Source organism: Lactuca serriola, chromosome 9 (genome assembly GCF_051521515.1).
Source record: "Lactuca serriola cultivar US96UC23 chromosome 9, Lser_US96UC23_V15, whole genome shotgun sequence".
Taxonomy (NCBI): Eukaryota; Viridiplantae; Streptophyta; class Magnoliopsida; order Asterales; family Asteraceae; genus Lactuca; species Lactuca serriola.
The window spans coordinates 81,037,480-81,059,201 of NC_136416.1; the positions used below are offsets into that span (position 1 = coordinate 81,037,480).

At 34.2% G+C, this 21,722-nt stretch overlaps 3 protein-coding genes across 4 annotated transcripts; 2 read left to right on the forward strand and 1 right to left on the reverse strand.

Moving 5' to 3' along the window:
* Window positions 1-3,876: 3,876 nt before the first annotated feature.
* On the forward strand, window positions 3,877-8,420 carry LOC145073051 (MIF4G domain-containing protein / MA3 domain-containing protein). Of its 2 annotated transcripts, none has more exons than XM_079019595.1 (13): window positions 3,877-4,106; window positions 4,552-4,672; window positions 4,757-4,851; window positions 4,937-5,944; window positions 6,025-6,107; window positions 6,328-6,427; window positions 6,513-6,598; window positions 6,688-6,770; window positions 6,862-6,980; window positions 7,063-7,164; window positions 7,250-7,552; window positions 7,622-7,744; window positions 7,875-8,420. In XM_079019595.1, exons 2-13 carry the CDS (start codon window positions 4,669-4,671, stop codon window positions 8,262-8,264), a joined length of 2,496 nt encoding a protein of 831 aa, XP_078875721.1. In that variant the 5' UTR covers window positions 3,877-4,106; window positions 4,552-4,668; the 3' UTR covers window positions 8,265-8,420. The 2 variants fall into 2 exon arrangements, with proteins under 2 accessions (XP_078875721.1, XP_078875720.1); XM_079019594.1 differs by having other exon boundaries at window positions 4,625-4,672.
* Window positions 8,421-12,222: 3,802 nt separating this feature from the next.
* Window positions 12,223-13,269, forward strand: LOC145075885 (protein FAR1-RELATED SEQUENCE 5-like). Its single transcript, XM_079021967.1, has one exon. The coding sequence runs from the start codon at window positions 12,223-12,225 to the stop codon at window positions 13,267-13,269; it is 1,047 nt and encodes a 348-aa protein (XP_078878093.1).
* A 297-nt stretch (window positions 13,270-13,566) lies between these two features.
* Window positions 13,567-15,192, reverse strand: LOC145075887 (protein FAR1-RELATED SEQUENCE 5-like). Its single transcript, XM_079021968.1, has one exon. The coding sequence runs from the start codon at window positions 15,190-15,192 to the stop codon at window positions 13,567-13,569; it is 1,626 nt and encodes a 541-aa protein (XP_078878094.1).
* Window positions 15,193-21,722: the final 6,530 nt, after the last annotated feature.

The following is a 21,722-nucleotide window of genomic DNA, read 5'->3' on the forward strand; positions in this document are numbered from 1 at the left end:
GTAAAGTTTGCAACTTTACGTGGGGAACAGGCTTGGGAAGGGTAGATTTACAGTTTGGAGCCCATGCATGACTCAAAATTCCTCTGCATGTATGTAGATCTGAATGGACTCGGCGAGTCCTTCGAGTGGACTCGGCGAGTAGCATGAAGATGAGGAGGAACTCGACGAGTGGGATAAACAGCTCGTCGAGTCGGATGAAGTTGGGCATGAACTCGGCGAGTTGGAAGAACAACTCGGCGAGTTTGATGAAGATTGCCTGGTACTCGGCGAGTCTGTTCTTGGACTCGGCGAGTCAGGTCGCGAAGCCCCAAACCCTTCGAGTTGAGACTCGAATCAGTGAGTCGGGTGGAGACTCAGCGAATTGGACAGGTTAGGACTCGGAAATCGTTGGACTCGGCGAGTCATGGACTGACTCGGCGAGTCATGTCGTGAATGGAAGGACCCTAAGTATATGAACTCGGCGAGTCAGTAAGTGGACTCGGCGAGTAGGGTTGACTTGGAAAGGTTGACTTTGTCCAGGACTTTGACTTTGACCAGAGTTGACTTGGTTGTCTTTCGGGGGTCAGTTAGACTCAGTGTTGTATTGACATTGGTAGTTCGGGGAGCGAATGGAGCTGAAGTTCAGAGAGTTGTCGTGCAGCAGCTAGTGGGCTCAATAAAAGTTCAGCCAGTGCAGGTGAGTTTCCCTTTGTGTGAATGGGTCTAAGGCCACAATGTCGGCCCATGTAGTTATGAGTAGAAGACCCGGGGGTTAGCCCTAGGCACAGTATGCTAGTATGATATTCAGGACGAGGTCCAATGATAGCGGGCGGGTGCCCAAGGATTGGTTTCTATGATAGTTTATACTTGTTGTCTGTGTGATACATGTATGTGCTTGGTAGGGAGGTGAGTGTGGGCGAGGTCCCGTATCTCACCGATAGCAGAGTGTGGATGGTGTTCCACATCTCATTAGCAGTAGAGCAGGGGCGAGGCCCAGTTAGGGAAGGAGTGAGTGTGGGCTGGGCCCGTATCTCACTATCAGTAAGAGCATGGACGGGGTTCCATGTCTCATCAGTAGCAGGACAAGGGCGAGTCCCAGGATAGGCGAGACCTTAGGACATGATCCATTGTATATGTTTAGCTTATGTTTTGCAGTATGATTATGTGCTATTATATGTTAGCGGGCGAGGCACTATGACAGGCGAGGCCTAAGTGAAACAGATCTGTATCCGAGCGGGGCTCGAAGCCAGGCGGGGCCGTTGTAGCGGGCGAGGCCCGAGGTAGGGGGCGAGGCCCAGAATAGCGGGCGTGGCCCAGTATGTGCAGTATGTGGTTATGCATGGTATGTGGTAGGATGGGGAACTCACTAAGCTTCGTGCTTACGGTTTTCAGTTTTGGTTTCAGGTACTTCCGGTAGCGGAGGGAAGAGCTCGGGGTGATCGCATGGCACACACCATAGATTAGACAACATGGGAATGTTTACTCTGATGACGAACATGTATTTTGGAAACTAATACTCTGCTTATGTTTTGAAATGATAAAATTGCTTTAAGTAATGTTTTATTAAAAGAAATTTTCAGTCTTAAATTTTGGGACGTTATAGTAACAGTCTGTTGCTTGGGCTTTTGTGCATCTAGATCTATCTTATGTTTGAGATTTGGGAATTTTGAGTATGGGTGAGATCTATTTCGAGTTTGGAGTAGATCTGAGGTTGCTGCCTCAGATCTAGGTTGGTAATAATCCAGAAAGTCATAAAGTTGAGGCCAATAAGTTGTTGGTGAAGCCCCTTTGTTACAAACCTTAGCCCTAGAGTGTTCTAAGCCTATAAATCCTTGGTTACACGTAAAGTTTGCCACTTTACATGGGGTTAGGCTCTAGAGGAATGGATCTATGGATTTGATTCCCTACATGGCTCGAAAAGCCACTGTATGGTTTAAGAACTGAAGAGACTCGGCGAGTCACGTGGGTGTACTCGGCGAGTTGTATGAACTTGAGCATGGACTCGACGAGTTAGAAGAACAACTCGGCGAGTCTGTTGAAGATTGCCTAGGACTCGGCAAGTCTGTTCTTGGACTCGACGAGTCTGGTCGCATAACCTCAAACCTTTTCTGCCCACAACGCGGACTCGTCGAGTCGACTCCCCGACTCGTCGAGTCCCTTCATTAAATCCAGTCAGCAAATCGCGATCCTACTCGACGAGTCTAGGCGTCAACTCGTCGAGTCCATCTTCTTAAAAAAATAATTAATTAAAATATGATACCTGGAATTTCGAATGTTACACAAATCATTTATCTCGCTCATTTGATCAATCAAAACCATTTCATGGTTATTTAAGCAACCCAAAAATAGTTTTATTTTTATTCAACAACATTATACCAATTTAGTTAGAACCTTACACACTTTAATCAAACACAAAGTTGATTAACTTAGACCACTGTATCGATCAAAAGGCAAATCTATTAGAGACCATATATGTTAGATTACTGTCTAAAATCGTTGGGCATTTCCCAAACCAAACCGATGGATCTATTCTACATTAAAATTTAATGTTATATTTTTGTTAAGATTGATCCAAAATTCTTTGTCTATGCCTTCTTCTCCGTCCCCACACGATGATTTAAGAAGAAGATGGATGACTTGTATTGTCAATGTGTTGAAATCATTATCGATAATATGACAAGGGTTTGCAGGTAACCTAACAAGTTTTGTTGGTAAGTGACGATTTAAGGAGGGGGTGTTAGGGTAGAGGATGTAGGAAGAGGTTGCGTCTACGACTGAGGGGATGTGGGAGATGGCCGACTAGAGTGGAGAGATGAGATATTATCTATGTATTTTTTGAAAGAAAATAAATATAAAAATGTAATTAAAAAAGTCATAAATGTTATATGAATAAATAACAAGTTCTGACAAAGGTGAAATGATCATTTTGTTAAATCCATGCAAAATTAAAAAAAAAATATGAATGCAAGATATGTAACATTTTTATACTTATTTTAAACATGATATTTTTTTGAAAAATTTATTAAAATAACAAATTTGCTAATTACTTTGAAAAAAATAATCAAAAATCAACAAATCACGCAAACTAACCATTGAAATCGCAGGTGATTAAGGACCATCTGCGATTTCTTTAGTTCACCTGCCAATATACAACCCTTCAATGCACATATATGCATCAAAGACTTGTATGTTTGCAGATGAAAAACTCACCTGCAATTTCCATATCTGAAGTATAAAAGATTTTTTTAAAAATACTATTTTTTCTTGTTTTATAATTGGGAAACTCTTTGAATTTAACATTATCAAGAAGGATGAACGAAGTTATGTATTCTCCCGACAACTGCCAAATTTCGTAGTCAACCTTAACAAATTTGTAGTCAAACCTAACTATTTTAAAAAAATAAAAACAAAAACCAACAAATCGCATATAAGGTTTGAAGCATATTGTAGATGGAGCACACCCATCTGCGATTTGGTATAAAATAAAAAAAAGCATTTTTATTGCCTGGAATAAATAGCAAATGGATTAGAAAGAAATAATAAATGGACCGATGAAATTGCAGATTGACCAGATCCATCAATGGCTACTTTGTGTAAATTTGTTTTTGTTGGCTATTTTTTACAAAGACATTAGTGATTTTAACTAAATTAACAAATTTCTATATCTCGTCCCTACTTTATATATTTTTTTAAACTCGTATTGTTCATATCTAATTTTTTTGTTAGGTTTTGATATATAAATATTTTTAGAACGTACAGAACCAAACCGAAAGATCCGAATTAAAAAAAGTTATAAAGACCAAACACACGTTACCTTAAACCACAGATGCCATCAATGTAATTTAGTTACCCTTAAACATAAAATTAGTGGAAATGTTAATTTATTAGAAGTTTGGTGGCCATTCTCAAAATCCAAAACAACTGGAACCCTGGCCTAAACCCCATCCGCCATCGGCCGTCTCCACTCTCCTGTTTCTCCTGCCTCTGGTTTCCTTGCATCTCTACTGTCTCCGATTCTCGCAGTTACGCTCTTACTTCGTTAATCTCTATCTTTATCGGCCTCTTTCCCTTCTCGATCTCTCTGCTCTCACTGAATCACACTCGCCTTTCCGCCTCTCAATTCTCGAGTAAGTGTAATCTACTATTGTTTTTTATTTTGAAAACCCTAAATTAGTTGTTGGTGTCGACTCTCAACATTAATTAGTCTCATTGTGTATTTAGGCTCTCAATCTTAATTTCTTTATTTGGTCAATCAACCAGTTTTTACAAAAATCAGTAGGTTTACGACTTTGTCTCTTCGTATTTGATCCCTGCATTAAACTTGCAAAGCGTAATTGGATGTTCATACTAGGAATTGATGTTAATTGCTTCAATGTAAATCAATGATTTACGGTATTTGATTAGAAATTAGTTTTATGCCACCTCTTATTTTACTTTCTTCCAATCCTGAAAAAAAGACGAAGGCTCTGAGAAATTATACCTAGCTAAAATGGTGGTAAAGGTTTAAGGATTTTCATCTTTTCAAGCCAATAAAGCTTCTGCTACTAACTGGTTACCCTGCATCTGTGGTAGTCTTTGTATTTGAAATTGAAGTTTCTTAGAATAAAAAAGCTCAGCTAACATCATTTTTCTTCAATTGGAGCAGTCCAGACTTCAGCATCACATAGTGTGTAACTTTCCAAGTTAAAAATGGGTAAGATTTATATTCTTTTGCTTTATCATATGTTAATTGATTTGAAGAATTCCAGAGTTAATATCTGTATTTGGTGAGCTTCAGGTAATGAGTCTGGAAATAAATCTCGTAAAGAGAGAAGGAAAGAAGCTCGATTAGACAAGAGTAAGAAAAAGTTTGATTCTTGGGTCCAACACCATGTAAGAAAAATCCTTCCTTCCATTATTAGAATGTCAAACATTGTCTTAAATTCATACTTACATGATTCTCTGTGTTGGTTTCCAGCAATTACAAAAAACAAAAAAAAGTAGCAACAATCAGAAGGCCGAAAATGTGGAGAAGAATACTCAAATTACAGAAGAGAAAGAAACTTCAGCACCAAATGATTTGAAGGAGTGTAAAGATCTGAAGAGAAAAAAGAATTCCCAAGAGAAGTCAAAAACTAAATTTGAGGAGTATATAGATATGGAAACTCAAAACGATGATATTTCTGCTATGGAGGATGTAAAATTGGAAAGAAAACTTGCCAAGAAACTCAAGGTAAAGGATAAAAAGTTACATGGAGTAGATGATGACATTAATATGTTATTTGAAGGAATTCCTTCTGCTCTTGAGTCCTTTGATACAGAAGGTGGAGATTTTTCTAAAAAAACTACAACTTCACTCAAGAAAAAGAAGAGGGGAGTATCATCAAAAGATGACCAAATCAATACATCTTTAGAGCCAAAGGTGTTGAGGAAAAAGAAAACAAAGTTTGAAAAGTATCTGGAATTGGACAAACAAGATGATGTGGCATCTGCTAAGGAGGACATTGCTTTGGAAAGAAAGCTTGCAAAGAAGCTTAAAGTGAAGAAAGGGAAATTAGGGGGAGATGATGATGATATCAACATGTTATTTGATGGGATTTCATCTGTATTTGATTCTTTGGAATCTGAAGAAAATACAAATACAGACATGGAAGAAGAAGAAGAAGAAGAAGAAGAAGCTTACGAGGCAACTATCAAAAAAGACATTTCAAGGAAGAAACGCAAGAAGAACTCTGAACAGAAGGTGAATGTTGAGATTACAAGTGAAGATGTGGTTCAAGAATCTGAACATGAACATGAACATGATGATGCTGAAGCATCTAAAAAGGAAGGACATGCAAAATATGTGCCACCTCAGCTAAGATCTATGTCAAAAAATGAATTGGAAGAACATGCTCAAATTCGTAAACGTGTGAGGGGTCTTTTAAACAGACTGAGTGAATCAAATGTGGAAGGAATTACAATGGAAATGTCCTCAATCTTCCATGTAAGAATATATTTTACATAATATATTTTATAGCTAAAATCAATGGTCTCATTCAACTGTTGACTTTTTGACTTTTGCAGTCTATTGCTCGTGGTGTTGGTGCTCAAATTATCAGTGAAGAAATTTTGGCATCATGTGCAGGGGGACCTCGTGGAAATGAACAGTTGAGTCCACCTTCTATGCCCCCATTAAATCTTATTTCTTGCATCCAAAATAAAATGACTATTTTGCCCCTAACTTAAAACGTATCACAGGGACGAAAGTTGTAAGGAAGTGTTTGTTTTTTCATTTCTTGATGCAGATCCCTTATGTTTCTTTAGTAATATTATTAAATCATTGTCATTGGGTAGTTATTTGACAAAATTACATATATACCCCTGCAGGTATGCTTCTGTTTTTTCAGCTTTAGTAGCTGGATTGGCTTGCTTAGTTGGAATTGACTTTGGTGCAAAGCTACTTGCCTCACTTGCAAAGTGCTTTGAGGTTTTTTTTAATAAAGAAATCAATTTACTTATTTAATTAAATTAAAAAAAATCATAAGGCTTAAACTTTCTAATGTTATAATCAGGATGAATACCTAAAAGAAGACAATCTTTCCTTGCGGAATTTGACTCTTCTTCTCTCTTATTTATACATATTTGGAGTTTGCTCAAGGTAAAAGTATCAATCAATTGTCATTTTCATGATTCAATTACCACAATGACACATTTGCCCTTGTAACTCTTTTCTTAATGCCTTTACAGTGATTTAATCTATGATTTCATGATGATGCTGAGCTCACGTTTGACTGAGGTTGATGTTTCCACTATCTTGACAGTTCTTAACTGTAAGATTCCTGAACTACCATTTTACCCCCTTCACTCAATAATATTTTCATTTTACCCCTTGATCTTTTTTAAATCATGAATCTTATCCAGGTTGTGGGATGAGATTAAGGAGTGATGATCCAGCCACCATGAAAAATTTCATTGTCAGCATTCAGAACAAGGTGGCAGAACTTAAGGCCATGTCAGATAATCAAGCAAAAAGTAAAAGAGTATGTTTTTCTTTTTTCTTTTTAAAAATAAAATTAAAGATTATCCACTTCTTTAATTTATATATATATATTCTGTTGGCAGATGGAGTTCATGCTTGAAACAATATTTGACATTAAGAATAACAAAAAAAGGGCTAAAGAAGATACCTTACCACATACACGAATCAAAAAGTGGCTTCAAAAGGTCTTTTCTTATATATTTCATTACATTATCTATTTATAAAACTATAATTGCTTAAATATTGTTTTAATTTTGTGGAATGTTGCAGTTGAGGGTAGAAAGTATTTTAGTTAGAGGATTAAAATGGAGCAAGCTTATTGACCCAAACAAAAAAGGTCAATGGTGGTTATCTGGAGATATAATCTCATCATCTAATAATAATAATAATATTGAAAATGTTGCTAAAAAAATTGATAAAGAAACCTCTGAAGCTCAAAAAATGCTTCAACTTGCTGCTAAACAAAGAATGAACACAGATGCAAGAAGAGCCATTTTTTGTATAATTATGAGCTCTGAAGATTATATCGATGCCTTTCAGAAACTTTTAAGATTGGATTTACAAGGGAAACAGGTATTATTATTATTCTCATTAATTTTTTATTTATTTATATAAAGATTACAAACTTTTATATTAATGTAGGATCGAGAGATGATGAGAGTAGTTGTGGAGTGTTGTCTACAGGAGAAAATATTCAACAAATATTATTGTGTTCTTGCTTCACAGTTATGCACACATGACAAAAACCACAAGTTCACATTACAGGTATTTATTTCATAATTTTCATTTCATCTTTTTTATATGCTTTATATATATATATATATATATATATATATATATATATATATATATATATATTATCTCAACCAGTTAAAAAAAAATCTTTTGTTATTAGTATTGTGTATGGGATCACTATGGAGAACTGGAATCGATGCAACTAATGAGATCAATGCATCTGGCAAAATTCATAGCAGAAATGGTGTCAAATTTTACACTTTCACTTGCAGTGTTAAAAAAGGCGGATTTACATGATACAACTCAGCTAACCTCTAAAAAAAGTATGCATTTTAGGATATTTTTTGAGGCTGTTTTTGAGTATCCGGATAATGTTGTGTGGAATATATTTAAGCGTGTTGCGGGGGACCCACAATATGAGACCCTTAGAACTGGAATTAAGTTTTTTATAGAGAGGTATGTTGTGGGGATTGACAAGGAACCGTTTGTTGGGAAATATAAAATTGCCAAAAAAGCCCTTAAGAGTGTTGAAGAAGACCCCTTTAGTTGAGATAATTAATGCTCTCAACTTGTAAGTTATATCTTCCATGACAATTTTGTACAAGTAGGTTAGTTGTTAGCAAATTTGATGTTTCTACTTTATATTTTGAAACTTTGGTGTGAAGGTATTTATTTAATGAAATTTTTTTAAACTTTGGATTTGAAAGTCTGGTCATCTGATAAGATGGTCGATTGTAATAAAATGGATTGGAAAAGATCATGTTTAAAAGTTTGATTAGAGTAATAGTTAGATAAGATGTATGGATGTATGTGTGTATGTGTTTATGCATTCATGCATGTCCATACGCATTATGTATGTATGTATCAATGTATGTACATATGTATATGATGAAACATAAGTGCATTTTGCTTCTAATTAAAAGGTGCTTATGAAGTTATGCGTCTCCCAACTCCTTTTATTCTTAGCTGCTTCTTGTTTTCAAATTCAAATTCACTGGATCTATCTGTTAAACTTTTCTTTTATTTGCTCATTTTCTGTTAATTGCTGAGTAGAAGAATAGACAAGAACATATGTTCAACGAAAGGGAATATTTTTATGTTAGTTTTCATCTTTTTTTTTTTTTTTATTTTTTATTTTTTTATTTTATTTTGAATTTTTTCTTTCTACTTCCAACATTAACTCTGCCTTTTTCATGTTCCATTTTTATATTTTGTCTATCTCCCTAATATAATAAAAAAATAGTTCTTGATGCCACATGTCATTCATTCTATAAAGTTGATGCCACATGTCATTCATTCTGCGTCCCAAAAATTTGCTTTCCCGCTCAATGGTTTATCCTAATATCTATTTCATGATCCTATAAAATCAATTAAAATTAAATCCCTTTCCTTATAAATCACAACAAATTAGCAACTAAATCATATCTTCCATGTTAACTATTACCTTTTTCCTTTGCTTCTTCTTTTTGTTTTGTCAAATTTTCATTTTTTTTCTTGAACAAGTGCAAATCGCAATTATAGTCAACCTAATCATAAAAAATAGGAACACCATTTTATTTTGAATTTAATCTTTTATAATTTTCTGGACTTATGTATACATGGAATCGCAAATGGATTACAAATTCAAATTCGTTGTGTTGTATAATGGATTACAATTTCTAATTCAACGAAGTTGGTGTTGCTACGAAGATTTACAGTGAAGTGATTGGATTTCAGGATTTCAGGTTATTATCTATTACTATGAATTTATTTTCCCATTCCATCTTGGAAAATCAGCCATCAATGTCGGTTTCTCTAAAACCCTATGTTGTTATTTTTTTTTTCATTCCTAATTCTTCTTTTTAATTAATTCAATCACCGCCTTTATGCCGATGTTGCTTCCAACCCTGCCACCATGTAAGGTTTGATTTATTTATCTACATGTTTGATTTGACTAATGCATAGTATAACGTGTCATGAAAGATTGTCCTAATCTATACCCTGCTTCAAATAGGGAATTTCTATACGTACCCCCCAAATACTTAGTGTACTCCCATGCGAGTGTAATAGTACTTGTGTACCCCATGATGTGATGTTTTATGTGAGTGAGAGGGGTACATTAGCAGCACCCCTTAAAATATTGTTTCTTCTTAATTTAGATTTTTTGTCTTCTTCGTTCACTGCATTCCTCTCTCACTTAGTCATCATTATTGGTAATGTAACATAATGTATGTATTTTGTCGAATTTAGCTGTAACTTCTACTATTAAACATGTTGTTTATGTATTTCTTTGTCAGAAGCCACTCAAGGATCCAACAGAAAGGTTTGATTCAATATTTACAAATCTGGATATATATGCTTAGGGCTCGAGGATACCGATTTAGGTTTCAGGCATTGGATTTATATCGTGTTGATTACTTCATGTAAATTATTATTATGTTTATTTCTTATGTTTGATTAAGTCTAACTAGTTATGGTTTATTTAGCTATAGCAATGGAATATATGCACAAAGTAATTTTTTGCAAGCTTTCTGTCGGTTTTTAGTGGTTGTTTAAATATTTACAAGTAGGAAAGAAGAATGTTGATTTGTTTAGTTTTAGATCTATTCAACGTCCTTAAAATAAGAGAGGATTATGCGATTTTGGTCTTTAAGTTAATGACTTTTTAAGTTGTAATAAAATCACCAGGGATTGTGACAAGTTGTTCATATTTAATCATTTACTATAGTTGATTATTAATTATGACTTTGTACTATAAAAACTTATTTATTTTTATAACCGTGGGTCCCACGAGTTATAACATAATACTATAATAAACTAAAAACCCCTGAAGTTATTTAGACTTTTTTTTAACAAAATAAATTAAAATTGCAGTGATTATGTTTATTTTATGTATGTAGAGTGTAATTGATGTTATGTTGGTATATTATATGGTTTTGAAGTCTAGAGTTATTTGCATTTTGACTCATTTTAGTTGACTATTTGAATGAACCATCACAATTAGTTTATTTTTGTGGGTTGTGAATATTACGGGGGGAATTTTTCCAAAAATTGTTGTTTCTATCGATGCTCAGAACATTAAAGCACCACACATGACTTTGTCTTTTTTTTTTTGGAACCGATGAAAATTTTATTAAAAAGCACCTATCTAAAAGAAGAAAACAAAATTACAAAAAAAGGTTTACGGCACCAAACATCCCAATTACAATTGTCGTAACAACCTCTATATTTCACCCAATTGAACACCAAAGTAATGATGGTATTCACTAAATATTGCTGAGATGATTGAACTTTATTGAAGACTTGAGCATTCCTACGCAGCATAAGAAACCATAGATGATGGAAATAATTTTATTTTCGTTTTTAGGACATCTCCCCCATTGGGCAGCAAAATCCACGAGACCATTGATCGAATCGAATTGTTTGATTAGAATGTTAAAGATCGAGGCTAGAGCACCATTAGAGAAAGGGCACATGAGAAGGGAGTGACCAGAATCGTCCAAGCCACCGTCACAATTATGACAGGAAATATTCGAAATATTAACCTTTCTTTTAGCAAGGGTCACAGCCGTAGGGATCCTACCAAACAAGCTCACTAAATGAAACAAATAACATTAAGCGGGGCCACGCGAATCCAAATAATGGGGTTTTGAATAGGGCGAGAGACCTTTAGGTTGATAAGGAGTCATAAATCTTGGATATGAAAAATCTTATCATTCGACAATCTATATTTCCAAGTGTCTGGACCATTCGAAGTTTGCATTGACGATACAATCTCATTGAGACTAAAGAGCTCAACAAGTTCACCCGGATCAAGCGTACCTCTCTTTTAAGCCCAAGAGGGTTGGTTACCAAATAACCGCTTAGAAGCAAACGTCGATTTCTTTTTTTATCAAGCTGAAAAAGAGACGGGAATTTAGAAGCCAATGAACCATGACTCGTCCAATTGTCATGCCAGAACAACGTGCTGAACCAAATCCAATGCAAGACTCAAATAAGGAAGAAAAATGTATACCTAAAGCTTCCAACTCCGGACCAATTCTAATGATATCTAACCAAGTACCAGCCAATGACCTCTTCCCCATAACCTCTGCTGGTTTCCTGTCGAGATTATGAATTCCCCCTATCATGCGACTCTATAAACCATTTGGGTGAACCTTGATGTGCCAAAGCCATTTGACTAACAGAGCCCTGTTCATAGCATAAAGAGATCCAACTCCCAGCTTTCCATTATCTTTGGATCCGAGAATAACATCCCATGCGACTCAATATATATATATATATATATATATATATATATATATATATATATATATATATATATATATATATATATATATATATATATATATATATATATATATATATATATATATATATATATATATATATATATATATGGCTGTAAGGTATTTAATACACCTCATGATGCCTATACGTTTTATAATCAATATGCTTTTTTACATGGATTTGGTATACGAATTCATTGGGACTATAAAAATAAGACGACAAATGAGGCTTACCGTAAGATGTACGTTTGCAATAAAGAAGGGTTTAAAAGATCAAAGACTAATAGTTCATGTGTGGGTGCAAAGAAACGACGTAGAGATTTGAGGACCGGATGTCAAGCAATGCTTCGAATTTCAAAAGGAAAAGATGGGATATGGTTTGTGGACATGTTTAACGATACCCACAATCATGAGTTGAGCACTACACCTACAAAAGTAATGAAACATCGTTCTCATGGGAAGTTACATCGTTCATTGGCATGTAAATCTCTTATGATAGTACTTGGTCAATCGGGGTTAAAGCCTTCTCAAATTAAAAAAGTTGTTAATGCAATGAAAACTCCACAGGACATTGATGTTACTTCAAAGCAATGTGTGGATGTCTTATCTGAGCAACGAAGACAATACAAAGGTAAGGAGTTTTATGGGCTTATCAAACATTTTCAAGATAAAGCATTAGTAGATGTTAACCAATATTTTGTTGTGGATTTATTTGAGGATGGGTCACCTCGAAATATTTTTAGGGCCGATGGAAGATCAAGGGATGCGTATACTAAATTCAGAGATGTTGTGTTTGATGTTACATACATGACGAACAAATTTAAGATGCCATTTTCTCCATTTGTTGGGGTGAACCATCATGGTCAAACCATACTGTTTGGTGGTGCATTGCTAGAAAATGAAAAAGAAGAAACTTTCCGATGGTTATTTGAGCATCTTTTAAAGTGCATGTTCAACAAGCACCCATCTGCAATGATAACCGATCAAGATAAGGCTATAGGTAATGCAATAAAAAAAGTGTTTCCAAACACTCGACATCGCTACTGTGCATGGCATATTAAGAAGCATGAGCTTGAACATCTTCGACCGCTGGTAGCCCATTATAGTGATTTTAAGGAGTCTTATACACGATGGGTAAAAAGTGATACAATTGAAGAATTTGAAAAAGATTGGGAAGTTATGTGTAGTAAATATCACCTTGAAAATTATTGTTGGATCACCGATATGTATAACCAACGAAAACATTGGGTTAAAGCCTACTTGAAGGATGTTTTTTTGCTGGCATGACAACTAGTGGGCGAAGTGAGAGCATTCATTCCTTTTTTGATGGATTTGTTAATTCCAAGACTATGTTGAACGAGTTTGTAGTTCAATATGATAAAGCAATTGAATCTCGAAGATCCGTTGAAGAAGATGAAGACTTTAAGACAATGAACTCGAAGTCAATTCTATCTTCTATTCATCCAATTGAAGCAAAAGCAGGTGAATGTTATACCAGAAATATTTTTGAGATTTTTAAAAAAGAATGGATAGAAGCTACGCAAAATTTAACTCATGAGACATTAAACAAATGTACAGAAGAAATCAAATATAGGGTTGGCCAAGTGTCTCATGAGTTAAATTTTGCGTAGCTTCTATCCATTCTTTTTTAAAAATCTCAAAAATATTTCTGGTATAACATTCACCTGCTTTTGCTTCAATTGGATGAATAGAAGATAGAATTGGCTTCGAGTTCATTGTCTTAAAGTCTTCATCTTCTTCAACGGATCTTCGAGATTCAATTGCTTTATCATATTGAACTACAAACTCGTTCAACATAGTCTTGGAATTAACAAATCCATCAAAAAAGGAATGAATGCTCTCACTTCGTCCACTAGTTGTCATGTCAGCAAAAAAAACATCCTTCAAGTAGGCTTTAACCCAATGTTTTCGTTGGTTATACATATCGGTGATCCAACAATAATTTTCAAGGTGATATTTACTACACATAACTTCCCAATCTTTTTCAAATTCTTCAATTGTATCACTTTTTACCCATCGTGTATAAGACTCCTTAAAATCACTATAATGGGCTACCAGCGGTCGAAGATGTTCAAGCCCATGCTTCTTAATATGGCATGCACAGTAGCGATGTCGAGTGTTTGGAAACACTTTTTTTATTGCATTACCTATAGCCTTATCTTGATCGGTTATCATTGCAGATGGGTGCTTGTTGAACATGCACTTTAAAAGATGCTCAAATAACCATCGGAAAGTTTCTTCTTTTTCATTTTCTAGCAATGCACCACCAAACAGTATGGTTTGACCATGATGGTTCACCCCAACAAATGGAGAAAATGGCATCTTAAGTTTGTTCGTCATGTATGTAACATCAAACACAACAACATCTCTGAATTTAGTATACGCATCCCTTGATCTTCCATCGGCCCAAAAAATATTTCGAGGTGACCCATCCTCAAATAAATCCACAACAAAATACTGGTTAACATCTACTAATGCTTTATCTTGAAAATGTTTGATAAGCCCATAAAACTCCTTACCTTTGTATTGTCTTCGTTGCTCAGATAAGACATCCACACATTGCTTTGAAGTAACATCAATGTCCTGTGGCGTTTTCATTGCATTAACAACTTTTTTAATTTGAGAAGGCTTTAACCCCGATTGACCAAGTTCTATCATAAGAGATTTACATGCCAATGAATGATGTAACTTCCCAAGAGAACGATGCTTCATTACTTTTGTAGGTGTAGTGCTCAACTCATGATTGTGGGTATCGTTAAACATGTCCACAAACCATAACCCATCTTTTCCTTTTGAAATTCGAAGCATTGCTTGACATCCGGTCCTCAAATCTCTACGTCGTTTCTTTGCACCCACACATGAACTATTAGTCTTCGATCTTTTAAACCCTTCTTTATTGCAAACGTACATCTTACGGTAAGCCTCATTTGTCGTCTTATTTTTATAGTCCCAATGAATTCGTATACCAAATCCATGTAAAAAAGCATATTGATTATAAAACGTATAGGCATCATGAGGTGTATTAAAAACCTTTCCCATGATACTTTCATCTCCATCATGACCAAGATTTACATTGACATCAATTATTTTCTCACACTCTAAGGTTGATTCAAAATAACTATTTGCATCAATTTCTTCAACCATATGTATTTCAGTAGTGTCATCTGCTAGTCGAATGTCTGTGTTCATAGTGAATGACCTGTAGGGCATATAAACACAAGAATTAAGATTTAAAAAAAAAAATTATAGCTAGAAATATAAACGGTAAAGCTGTCAAACATAGTATAATTTAGTATGGTGCAAATAAAAATTATTTTCTTCCAGTATGTACTCTTCATAATTTAATATGTGCTTTATACAATTAAAGAAGAGAAAAACAGAGTAATTCCTATTATTTTCCTAATACTTGCAATATACATCATTGATCTTTCGTTTTTCTTTTCTATAAAGAAATTTATTGGGATTTTAGCACAATAAATGAATCATGGCTTATGTTATCATATTACCTGTCACATCGCATAAGTGTACACACTTTAATTTGTTTATTTTCATCAATTATACACTGCACAAACTAATTAGTACCTAGAACAATTTGATTAATGACTGGGAACGATTTGACTACTACCTGAAACATGGGATGTGAATTTAAAGAAGACGATCGCTATAGAAAAATTAACGAGTTAATGAATTAAGAATCAATTTATACTATCTTTAAAAAGTTCAATCAATCTATAACCACTTACGATTTTCCAATCAAACTGAAACGGAGATATAAAATGGAAAAAGACGGTACGAGAAGAAAAAAGTTCGATCAATCTATCATTACTTATGTTTTTTCAGTCAACCTGGAACAACCGATGTACAATCGAAAAAGACGACACGAGAAGATAAGGAACCGATTGCCGAATTAGGGTTGAAGATGATTAGTCAATAAAGAATGATCGTGCATGCTGAGATTGAAAGAAGGAAAGAAACATTATTCTAAGAAACCGGGAAATCAATTAAAGAATTTGATTGTTTACCAACTAAACGACGTCGGTTTTCATATTCTATACCTAAGCTTAAATACCTTACAGCCATATATTCCTTTTTCCATATATATATATATATATATATATATATATATATATATATATATATATATATATATATATATATATATATATATTACTATCTTATAAAAGAAATCTTACTATTTCTAAAAATAGATTGAATATAATAATATTATTTTTTTAAGATGTTCAAATCATTAACCTAATAGTACAAGTAGTCATCAATAAAATATTATTAAATTTTAACCTGTATTTTGAATCCTAATATTTCTCAACAAATTCTATCTCCTTCCCTGAATTTCGGATAATTCAAAATTTGAAACCATCAGAAAGTACATGTTGATTCAAATATCCCTCCTGCAGATGACTCTTTCTTAATAGGTTTTTATTTTAATCCTTACTTGTAATTGATTTCATCATTTTTAACTTTTTGTATTTTTATCTTATAAATATATTGGGTGAAGGCTTTAGTATATCAGGTTTGTTCCTAAAAAGGTTTTTACTATGTTTCTTTAATGTGTTGGTTTTGCAGGTTCAAAGAACTCAACCAAGAGGGCCAGTTAGAGCATTGTATTATCATTAGTTTGTATATTTTGGCATCTTACTTTTGCAATAAAGAACGATTAAACACAAGTTTTGACATGATTAAGGTAGTTTGTATATTTTTCATCTTGTTTAGTCTAAAATGAAACCTTTTTCATCATTGGTCCTTATAATATCAAGTTTCATCAAATGGAATTCCTGAATACGGTGATTATTGTCCTTATTATAAGGTTCTATATAGATTTTGTTCAATATTTTAAGGTTTCGAGAACCTAAATCAATATGAATCCTTGAATTACATACCATCGTTGAAAATGTTTTAATTTGTGACCAAACTTGGTTTAAAATCACAATGAACAAGTTAACACCTGAGTATCGACTTTTGAATCACAACACCTGATATTCTAAAGGTTTATTTTTATAAACTATTATTTATATTTTTTAGCATTTTACTTAGTAGGACATTAAATTAATAAAATAATTAAGAAAAACGAAAAAAAAAGAGGACGATAAACAATACAAGTGGTTTGGGTATGTATAAATGGAAGTAATAACCATTTAGGGGGTGTTTGGCAAAAAAAACTTATTGCTTATTAGTTTATTAGCTTATAAGTTAATAAGTAAGTGTAAGGTAACTTATGAAAAAATGACGTATTAGAGGTTCCCTACCGGAATAAGTTATTTTAATCCAAACACTTTTTTAACTTATAGTGATGTGGAACCTAATAAGTTGTTTTAAAAAAGCTTAGCCAAACACCCCCTTAATATGGTATGGTAATGCTCTTGAAAAATAGATGTCATTTAATATTCATTTTTCGAAGTGAACGCAAAACGGTTTTAACTCTAAAGATATCAAATTATTCGCTGTCCGCCACTTTGCACGGGTAGACGGCTAGTATATATATATATATATATATATATATATATATATATATATATATATATATATACATATATATATATATATATATATATATATATATATATATCATCGGTGCCCCCCTAGAAAATTCCTACTAATTTTTTCAAGCCTTTCAATAACCGACAAGGGAGCTTTAAATAAGGAGAAATAGTATAACAGAAGACTGATCTGGTTAAGGTTAGACGATCTCCAAATGAGAGGAATCTGAATTTCCAAGAAAAAAAGCCTCTTTTGCACCTTTTCAATGACCAAATTCCAATTCCTCTTTAAATTCATGTTGGCGCCCAGGGGAACACCTAAATATGTAAAAAGGAAATGTAGAGGCCTCACAACCAATGATAAGAGCACAATTAGTAATTTCATCAACCGATGTCCTGATCTCATAAACTTTAGATTTGTGGAAATTGACTTTGAGATCGGAAGCCACGTGGAAGCAATGAAGGATCCTAGCTAAATTCGTGAAATTTGAAAGGGACCAATCCCTCATGAAAAGAGCATCGTCGACATAAAAAAGGTGTGAAATTGAAGGCCCGTTGTTAGGAATTTTAACCCCTTGGAATAGTGACTTCTTGCAAACAGATTTCATGACTACATTAAGCCCCTCAATTGAAATTATAAATAAAAAGGGGAAAGAGGATCCCCTTTGATGGACCCCTTTTGTAATTGGGAATTCTTTCTAGGTGGAACCGTTGATAAGGTTTGAGTCCCTTGAAGAAGAGAGACACTTATTCATCCAAAATCTCCATTTACAGCCAAAGACCATTTGCTGCATCACCAAATCCAAATAGCTCCAACTAATTGAATTGAAGTCCTCATCGAAGTCCACCTTAAAGAAAAAAGTCTTTTTTTTTGTTTGCATTTTTTAGCCCAATTGCACACCTCATTGATTATCATGGGACCATCAAGGATGTTTCTCCACTCAATGAGATGGTGAGAAATTGTAGGAAATAGGTAAAGTTGCAATTCCTATTATGCCATTTTAATCATTTAAAAGTTACATTTTAATACCATTAGTTTTAGAATTTTTCATAAACTGTCTATTTAATAATAACCTTAGATCTAAGTATTTAAATGGTCCACATCTATTCTTGCGTTCTCAACTCTTTAGTTGTTCTCATTTGATCATATATATATATATATATATATATATATATATATATATATATATATATATATATATATAGGTTTTATGCAAAACAATAACTCTTAAGTTCAAATGCAACCTAAAGATCTATATTTTAACTATTAAACCTATAACTATGAACATCAAAACTAAGAAACCCTAGAAACCCTAGGCGATTTTCGAAAAACACAAAAGGGTTTTAGGATTACATACCTTGTTGTAGATCTCTTGGAAGCTAGCACCAAAAATGTCGTGCCTCTAATGGAATCACACCCAAGCTAGCAAGAAGATGACTTGAAGGAGGAGAGGGGAGGTATAAATTTAGACTCTTCCCTTGGAATGATGAGTGGCCAAAATTCTAAGGACTAGGGTCCTTTATATAGTTGAGGAATCTTGGGGCCAAAGCTAGGGTTTAAGGGATAAGCCCTAGATTGAATTACTTGGAGACCAAGCAGTCCAATCTCCTTATCCAAGGAGCCTTGGACGAAATTTTCTAGGCTTTCCCTAGAGGATTTTCATCCACCAAACAATCACTGTACTTTTAATTAATCAAATTAATCCCAAAATTAATTCAAATTAATTTTTGATTAATTATTAATTAAATAACACATTTTCTAATTAATATATTATTTTCATAATATATTACTAAACTTCTTTTATTAATCAAATAATAAATTAACCTCTCTCTCTAAAAGTCATCCTGTCCAATTGCTAGGTTTGAGGGCAACCCAAAAGGACTGTGCTACTATCAATTCAAGTATATATACCAATTTTAGTTATGGGCTTAAACATCTAATCCAACAATCTCCCACTTGGATAAGTCTATAACTATAACTACCAGTACAACTTTTGAATTGATTAGCAAATTGCAGCTTCCAAAAGCCACTGCTGAACTCTAACCCAGTCAGTTACGTGTCCTAAGATAAGTGATCATATAATCCTTCGTTCTGCAAGATATCATTCAGACATGACACATGGAATAGAATCAATCTCATTGTCCAAGACTTTGTTTCACGATTTCTGATTTGTGATGATATAGGACTTCCAATCGAACACACCAATTTAGTCTTGAATGGGACCAACACTATAAGTCAAGACCAAATTACTGATTGGCCCAAAGATATAACTTTTCCTGTCATGGCAAAAGGAACGAATAAACTTTGACTCATATGCTTGCATCTTTTACTCATCAAATCATGCATGACAATACACTTTATAACATCAAGTTAATGATGCGCTTACGTATTACCAATGTACAACCAACTTGTAAATTACAACTCATATATCTTCGTTTCAAGATCATAAGATATTATCGTCTCAGAATTACCAGTGATAAACTCCATGAAGTAATTATCTGAGCGTGGGTTCATCCAACACTTAAATCTCTATTGTCTAAGTACTCATGAACATTGCAACAATTCTATTGCTATGTCTAACTCCCTTAGACAATCTAGAAACCAATTCATGACAGTCTTAATTCACTACTTACTTCAAAAAATACGAGCGACTGTGGAATTTGAATAATCATATTATTTGGGAAGTAAAACATGCAAAATGAAACACAAATAAATAATTAACAAAAGGCAGTAAACAAACTCATAAATAATTCTCCATCATTTAATCACTAATAATCAATTACATTTATTTTATTTCAAGTTTCAAACTAACTATCTAACTACTAAAAACTAATATCATCTCTCAGACCAATGCTCCTGACATGCTGACCGTGCTTGACCCTACTCAGAGCCTTCGTCAAAGGATCTGCAAAATTCTCTTCTGATAATACATTCTTTACGATGAAGTGACCTTCTTCCACCCTATGTATGATGTAATGATACTTTCTGTCGATACGTCTTGAATTTCTAGGATCTCTTGGTTCCTTAGTCAAGGCAACCGCTCCTTCATTATCGCAGAAAAGTTCCATTGGCTCCTGAATGGTTGGGATAACTCCAAGATCTCCGATGAAGTTCTTCAACCAAGCCGCTTCCTTAAATGCTTCACTTGCAGCTATGTACTCTGATTCGCAGGCCGAATCAACCATTGTATTCTGTTTGGTACTCTTCCAAGTTACTGATCCATTATTTAGAGTGAACTACCAGCCTGACTGAGAACAAAAGTTGTCTCTGTCTGTCTGAAAAGTGGCGTCACTGTACCCACTCACACTCAATATATTACTGCCACCAAGGACTAAAAGCATGTCCTTCGTCCTCTACAAATACTTGAGAATGTTTTTAACCGCTGTCTAATGAGCTTTACCGGGGTTTCCCTGATAGCGACTGAACATGATCAAGGTAAAAGACACATTAGAGCGAGTACATGTCACAACGTAGATGATTGACCCTACAACCAAAGCATAAGGTACCCGACTCATATCAACTATCTCTTCATCTGTACTAGGGCTTTTAGTCTTACTTAATTTGGTATTGATCTGGATAGGTAGCTCTTATTTCTTGGAATTTTCCATACTAAACCTCTTTAGTACTTTATCCAAGTATTTACTTTGATAGAGTCCAATTAGTCTCCTCTTTCTATCTTTCAAGATTCTTATCCCGAGAATATAGGCTGCTTCTCCAGGGTCTTTCATGACAAAACACTTTCCAAGCCAAGACTTAACTTCTTGAAAAGTTGGAATGTCGTTTCCCATGAGAAGTATGTCAGCGACATACAACACCAGGAAATTCATTATACTCCCACTAGCTTTGATATACACACACAACTCATCTTCACTCCTAGAGAAACCGAACTCTTTGACTTCTCATGGTAGCAAAGATTCCTACTACGAGATGATTGTTTCAATCCATAGATGGATTTCTCAATCTTACACACTCTATTTCGAAACTTTGTATCTAAAAAACCCTCTAGCTGACTCATGTAAACATCTTTAGCCAACTACCCGTTAAGGAAAGTGGGTTTGACATCCATCTGACAAATTCCATAGTCATGAAAGGCAACTATGGAGAGAATTATCCTAATAGATTTTATCTTGGCTACTGGTGAGAAGGTCTCATCATAGTCAACCCCTGGGGTTTGAGTGAATCCCTTCGTAACCAGTCGAACCTTGAAGGTGTGTACATTTCCA

Coding starts and splice junctions, on each gene's coding strand:
- LOC145073051 (XM_079019595.1), top strand. Junction 4,852..4,936: donor ATTCTTGGGTCCAACACCAT/GTAAGAAAAATC, acceptor GTTGGTTTCCAG/CAATTACAAAAAACAAAAAA. Junction 7,165..7,249: donor TCAAAAAGTGGCTTCAAAAG/GTCTTTTCTTAT, acceptor GGAATGTTGCAG/TTGAGGGTAGAAAGTATTTT.
- LOC145075885 (XM_079021967.1), top strand. CDS start 12,223: ATGTACGTTTGCAATAAAGAAGGGTTTAAAAGATCAAAGACTAATAGT.
- LOC145075887 (XM_079021968.1), bottom strand. CDS start 15,192: ATGAACACAGACATTCGACTAGCAGATGACACTACTGAAATACATATG.